Below are 7,113 nucleotides of genomic sequence, written 5' to 3'. Positions count from 1 at the left end.
ACTGTGAAAAAACGCCACCCGGAAGTAGTTCAGCTAACGCAGGTAAAGAAAGCTGGTGTTACATCCTGGTCGTTTGACAGCGTTCGTCGTTTTATCCCCAGAAAACAAACATGTAAGATACATTTACGCGGCGAGCTCTGTGTGAACAGCAGACCCATCCGTCGCTGCTTCGGGCTGTTTATCGGTGAGATCCAGGCTCAGCAACGGAGAGCAGAAAAAAAGAAAACGGCTATTCACAATACTGTGTGTTTTAGCATCGAAGCGCTAATTTGCTTGACATGTAGCTCGTGTGGAGGTTTCTGTGACATATCTTGAGACTTTTTAATGTCAGTCGGTGTAATTCGTGCTACGAGAAGCAGCCAAGCTCGCGCACTCCGCAGGCCTTAGCGTGCACTTGTTTTCTACTTTGAAACGTTAGCAGGTTCGGTGCAGCGTGCTAACAAGTCAGTTAACTCGCACTTAGATAAGATAAAGAGTTAGCGAGGACGCAGCATTATAATGAGTTTCTTTAGTTTTGGTCAAAGCGCAGAAATCGATGTTGTCCTGAATGACGCCGAAACGAGGAAGAAGGTTGAACACAAAACTGAAGATGGGAAGAAAGACAAATATTTTCTTTTCTACGACGGCGAGACTGTCAGTGGAAAGGTGAATGTGACGCTGAAGAACCCCGGAAAGAGGCTGGAGCACCACGGCATCAAAATTGAATTTGTGGGACAAATAGGTATGTAAAAATAGCAGCGAGTGATAGACTGTGGGGTGAAGAAACATGGAGGCATCCCTCAACAGTGAAACAAACAGATGCTTCAGTTTTCAACTTTATATTAGACATGAAAGGAAACACAGGGGGCCACATATTACACCTGTGTAGACCTGTTTCAGATCACCTGTAAGCTGCACTCTAGTGTCCTTAATCTGCTGCAGCTGGACTGTTAAAAGTTCCAGCAGTGAAATTGTAAGCAACACAGACAATCCCTGCTTGAGTGTTACATTTGTGAAAGAGCTGTGTGAAAACTTGGACACATAAATAGATTTTAAGAAGTGAAATTCACATGTTAAAGTAAAATTCACATGGTATGGCTTTCTGGCCACTAAAATCAATTACGAGTTCAAGAGCTCAGTTGTATCCAAAATCGTGCACAGTATAGTTTGTTTTTTTTAATACTATCTTTCCTCTTGTTCTAGAGTTGTATTACGACAGAGGAAACCATCATGAATTTGTTTCCCTGGTGAAAGATCTCGCAAGACCTGGTGAAATAACTCAGTCCCAGACCTTTGACTTTGAGTTCACTCATGTTGAGAAACCTTACGAGTCCTACACAGGCCAGAATGTCAAGCTAAGGTAAGTTTGATCCTTCACTGTCGTTTTGTCAGCAGTACAGTGAGCGCGTTACTTGTTAACCTGCCTGTCATGTGGTTGCACTTAAACTGAGCAGTTTTCAAGCTTGATGTTGCCCACATTTGACTTGCAGTACATGCACGCTGCTCAGACCAATGACGGTGGAAGTGAGTAACGTTAAATCATTACAGTGTCAACAATCGAGGGGTGAAAAGTGAACTGTGACGACTTAATATGTGTTGCAAATGTTGGACAAGGGCTAGACTGTGAATGCTTGAAGACAGCTGCAGATCTTTTGGGGTATTCTTTGTATGCAGTGATAAGTACCTATCAAAACGTATCCAAGGTGAATGGGTAATAGGGTTGGACTCTGTTAATTGAATGAACAGAAAACGCTTTAAACTTGACTTGAAGGTGTCAGACTAGTCAGATTGACCATGGTGAGCCCTGTCCACCACCAAAGGTTCCTACAGATGAATGCGACAGCGTCATAGCTGGAAGGGCACTGGGAGAAGGTAGGCTTTTACCAGTGTAAGAGGTGGCAGCATTATGAATATGCATTTCAGTGTTGCAACCAGACATCTGGTTGAGTCTTTGTCATGAGGTGGAGCAGTAAACGATAGGATAGGCAGGTGGATTTGACATTATGGTCAATTAGTGTGTAGTTGTGACTTTCTACTAAGGAGGAAATGGCACTTTTTTCATTGCTTGTGTGCTTTATTTTCAGATATTTTCTTCGTGCCACGGTGATAAGAAGACTAAATGACATCACTAAAGAGATGGACATTGTGGTCCACACACTGAGCACCTATCCTGAGCTCAACTCCTCCATTAAAATGGAAGTTGGAATTGAGGACTGCCTCCACATCGAGTTTGAGTATAACAAATCCAAGTAAGGCTTGCAGGGCTGCAGCAAACCACTATCATTCACTTTTTTCCCTTGTTATGCTGTGTTTAAGAGTGAAATAGTTTTATACAGTATCAGCAAAACCATCTCTTTTTAAGTGAAAGATGCATTTATTTATTTATTTAGAAACTGAACCAGTAGCTGAAACAATGATTGATTTATTATCAGTTTAAATGAAAAGCATGTACTGAACATTGTGCTTGTTAGTGACTAAACTGTAGATCTCATTCGCAGTTGTCGCCTGTGCTTTTCTTTTCTTTTCCTCCAGGTACCATCTGAAAGATGTAATTGTGGGAAAAATCTATTTTCTGCTGGTGAGAATTAAGATTAAACACATGGAGATTGACATCATCAAACGTGAGACAACAGGCACAGGCCCAAGCGTTTACCACGAAAATGACACTATTGCCAAGTACGAGATCATGGATGGAGCGCCGGTCAGAGGTAAACAAAAGTTATTCACAGTTTCAACAAGTCACACAATGCAAACACTGCTCAGCCTCTGAGAGTGTGTTTAACATTGCAGGAGAGTCCATCCCCATCCGATTATTTCTGGCTGGATATGATCTGACCCCCACCATGCGAGACATCAACAAGAAGTTCTCGGTGCGCTACTACCTGAACCTGGTTTTGATTGACGAGGAGGAGAGACGTTACTTCAAACAGCAGGTACGACTGGAAGCAAAACATCAGACAGCGTTTTTACATTTTTCTGAATCTTCTACTTCACTAGTTTAAAACTATCCATGTGAATGTGATTTTTAGTGCTTATTAGTCTATATGAAGGGCAGCTCTCAAACAGTATCCAGCTGGTGGATGTGGGCACAGCTGCAGATGCTCTGCCTGGCTGACATTAGTGCAGCTGTGGCTGGATGTGGTTCTGATTTTGACTGCCTCTGTATTTCGATTGTGTCAGAGTGAAAGGACAGTGTGGCTTCAAGAGGAGGCTCAGCCTCCAACTACCACTGTAGGCACACAAAGCCACCTGCATGTAGTCAATCAGTGCTACATCCTGTTGTGTCACAGCCGTAACTGTAATAACTGAAGTGTGCCTACAGCCAGGATGTAATGGCAGCTGAACCCTGTTTCACTAAGAAAGCTGGCGAACATCCTCCTGTTGTTTGCTTTCTAAATGTGGGGGTACAGGCTATGATAGAGCTGTGAGTGTGTAGCGATTCTGACTGTAGTTACAGCTAGCGCTACTGAATAATCAGAGGTGGGAACTGAGAGCAGGTTCCAACTGGTTCTGTTCTGAATTGTACTCCATCCAAAGCTTATGCCCCCCAGCTTATCAGTGCCTTTTATTAGTGCTGGCATGTTTTATTTATTTATGTCTTTTTTTTCATGGCAGTGGAGCTGAAGAGATAATAGACCTGCTGCACTGGCACTAAAACCCCCCCCAAAAAACGAAATCCTATGTAGGTGAAAATCGATCAATAATCAATAAAGAATCTGCTTGAAACCTCGAAACTGAACACCATCAGTAAAACCTTATCAATAGCAATTCTTAAACACAGGTGCTATTGTGGAGCTCTGCTTTTTTTCTGTGTTAGATAGTGAAAATGTTGCACTAGAAAACAAGTCTGACAGCGAATAAGAAGTAGTGGTGCTTTTATTGGTTGATGTCCCACTGACTGGTTCTAAAAGGCTAAAATCATTTATCAGTCACATTTGAGAGCTAGGAAAACTCTGTGCTCAGTTTGGTACCTTTTCTTTCATTTACAGGTCATGGGCTGAGGTGTTCTTCATGTCATCACCTTACATTTGTCTTTGATTTCTCTCCCCTCCAGGAAATCACACTGTGGAGAAAAGGGGACGTGGTGAGGAAAAGCATGTCTCACCAGGCTGCCATCGCCTCTCAGAGGTTCGAAGGATCAGCCGCTTCAGAGAGCGCACTGGAACAGGCTGCAAAAGAGGAGAGCGGGTAGAGCTGCAGCTCTCCTCTCACGGGACTCACAAAGGGTCTGCACTGGGGTGGTGGGGGGTACATGTGAACTGTACAACATCTGGAGAGGCAGCTGCTTTACTTGTAGCTGCTGCTTCTAGTAAAGAAAGAAGGGAGACCGACATACGGTAAAACTGTGTGAACTATGAAACAGTTTGCATGAGGCATTCAAATGGGCTTCAGGCTGCTGGTCCTATCCTTCCTCATTAATGCATTTTTTTTGGGGGGGGGGTTCTTTTTGGGAATCAAAGTAAACCCATGTCTTATTGTTCGCTGGGTAAAACCATGTGAAATTGAATTTTTAAGCCTTCTGTTTGTTACGTTCTAACACTTTTGGGATCAATTGATTTCTAATCTCATAATTATTTCAAACGAATGCTCATCAAGTGCATCTCCAACATTCCACGTTTAATGAATGCATTCCTAACATTGTTCTAAGGTCAAGAAATCCAAGATAACTTTGCACTGCTTTACCTTGCTGAACACATTTTTCTGTGTTTGTGTGTTTGCACAAAAAAAGGATGGAAGTGGAAACTCTAATCTCTCGCTGCTGTTTGAGTGAGAGAGCTAAAGTATTAATCCACACGTTTGTTTTTAAACCTGTAAATAAGGCCAGTTAAACCTGTTATCCTGTTTCCAGCTCGTGTACACAGACTATCTAGTACACAGTGCTACAAAATGACGTTTCATGTCCATAAGCTTTACCTCAGCATTCCAGTGGTGTTAGGAAAGGATGTCAAAGTGTTTGTCTTGAGGTCTGATAGTATGAAGTCTTCTGTATCCTCTTTATTAGAGACTTAAAAGTTGTGCCTACGTGTATCAAGCTAATTGAATCCTCCTGCCTCTAACATAATTTTAGTCTTTTAACCAGAGAAAGTTACAGTAGAACTATCTTTTGCAAAATGCTACTCGATTACTCCTTGTTCCCAAAAGTCTAATAAATTGATGCCAAATGAATTTAATTCTCTGTGGTTTTGTTGTGAAAATGAATGAATGTGTTGACTTAATGAACCTGAGCATTCATTAAAATGTACTTACAGCTAATGTAGTTTTATTTATTTAACATTCAACTGCTATAGAGTAGTGAGCAGATCTGCAACAGAGTGACTGAGGGGAGGGGAGGGGGGGGGATCAAGGTGCTGCAGTGGCCCCATCAAACTCCAGACTTTAACCTCTCTAAGAGCTGTGCATAAATGACTGCCTGCAAACCTAAATAAACTGAAGCAATGCTGTAAAGAAGAGTGAGCCAAAATCCCTCTACAATGTGAGAGACTAATACAGGGATACAGACAATAATCAGTTTATTGGTGCTGAAGGTGGTTTTACAAGCTACTGAATGATATGATATACTTCAGTTTTTCACATACACATCATGACTGTACAGTTTGATTTTTAAGTTCTCATGAGTTGCAAAATTAGTAGATTTTTATTTTGAATTTCTCATAGGAAAATGTCCTTCCATCCATTCTCTTCCACTTTTTCTCATCAGGGCTGGATCTATCCCAACTATCATAGGGCAAGAGTCAGGGTATACCCCGGACAGGTCACCAGTCTGATGCAGGGCAATTTAGAACAACAAATTAATCTAACCCTACCAACTGCATGTCTTTAAAACATGGGGTGGGGCAGGGTAGGGTTAGGTTAAACCAGAGACCTTATGCAAACATGGGGAGAACATACAAACCACGCACAGAAGCCCTGGCTAGATGTTGGAGGCGAACTCAGGACCTTCTGAGGCAACGGTGCAAGCAAGCCACAGCAACTTCTGCTGGACCACATATTCATTATAAGGACATTTCCACAAAAGACTTTGTCTGTATATCGGTTTTATCTGTTTTATAACAGGTTTCTACGTTCTGGTGGGTTCTTAGGAGATCCGTGTCAAAATTATAAGTTTTATCTTAACAACAGTAACATCAGGTGAAAGAGGACATGCATGCATGTGCTTTGAGGTGTAATTTAAACACGTAAAGAGAAAGGTCTCAACTAAAGACGAGGCTTAAAACTTAAAGGTGATGTTATCCTAATGTGACAACCAGAGCGAAGGAGACAATGTTTCATAAAACTATGACTGTGGAAAAGACCACAGAAGATATCAACACACTGATTCAGTCATTAGCGCTCTGGAGCTTTGTGACCTGAGCCCTGGGCCACACTTCATGAGTGGAAACACACAGTGTGCCCCAGGGCTCGGGTTCCAAAGCAGGCTGGGCTTTTTCAGCCACTGCTGTTCGAAGTAGCTGTTTTGCATCAGCATACACAATTATTCAAGTAAATCAATTGGAAATAGTTAATAAAAACTATTTAAATAACAGTGATGTCAGTTAGGAGATAAATGGTGCTACACCATCTGACTGACTCTGACATATAATACGGGAGTTGTTGTTGTGGCATCGGGCTGCAGCAACAGCATTAATACTTCCAAACCAGCATCTCATCAGAGGTTATATAAGGTACTTTTCAGCATTCAGCACATTAAATTCATTTAATGTGGGTCCCCCACAGTCTACAAAAAGGAAAATTTACCAAGAGCCCTTTGCATGTTGTTGTTGTTGTTGTTTTTTTTTTGCAATTAAGCAAATACCTGGAAGGCCATGCCACATAGGCTGTTTGCGGGTTTTATTTTCCCACTCACTCTGTCATCACCGGGCAGCAGTTGAGCACACAATGTCAAGTTATTCCCATGTGATAAAACGAGCGTTGAAAGGGTATCAGGAGTCGTAAAATATGCTGCCGTTTATAAATTATGAATTAAATAACGTCAATAAAATGATGCTTGACGCTACTCTGAGAGCAAAGGCCAGCCATAATTAATGCTGCTTCTGTTTATACTTTATAAAGAGGCACTGCTTTCCATCCAGTTCCAAGAAACTCAAGTCATAACCACATGTTTGTGTTTTCACAGATTGAATCTGGACTATGATG

At 41.8% G+C, this 7,113-nt stretch overlaps 1 protein-coding gene across 1 annotated transcript; it reads left to right on the top strand.

The window, feature by feature from the left end:
- Positions 1–5,145, top strand: vps26b (VPS26, retromer complex component B). Its single transcript, XM_085430373.1, has 6 exons — positions 1–721; positions 1,183–1,339; positions 2,064–2,228; positions 2,512–2,687; positions 2,770–2,912; positions 4,034–5,145. The coding sequence occupies exons 1-6, from the start codon at positions 499–501 to the stop codon at positions 4,169–4,171; spliced, it is 1,002 nt and encodes a 333-aa protein (XP_085286499.1). The 5' UTR covers positions 1–498; the 3' UTR covers positions 4,172–5,145.
- The last annotated feature ends 1,968 nt before the right edge of the window (positions 5,146–7,113 follow it).

Source organism: Copadichromis virginalis, linkage group LG14 (assembly GCF_057382275.1).
Source record: "Copadichromis virginalis isolate Kocher_CV1m ecotype Utaka linkage group LG14, C_Virginalis_male_GT1.1, whole genome shotgun sequence".
Taxonomy (NCBI): domain Eukaryota; kingdom Metazoa; phylum Chordata; class Actinopteri; order Cichliformes; family Cichlidae; genus Copadichromis; species Copadichromis virginalis.
Note: the sequence above shows the minus strand (reverse complement) of the source record. Positions and strands in the feature narration are given on the sequence as shown.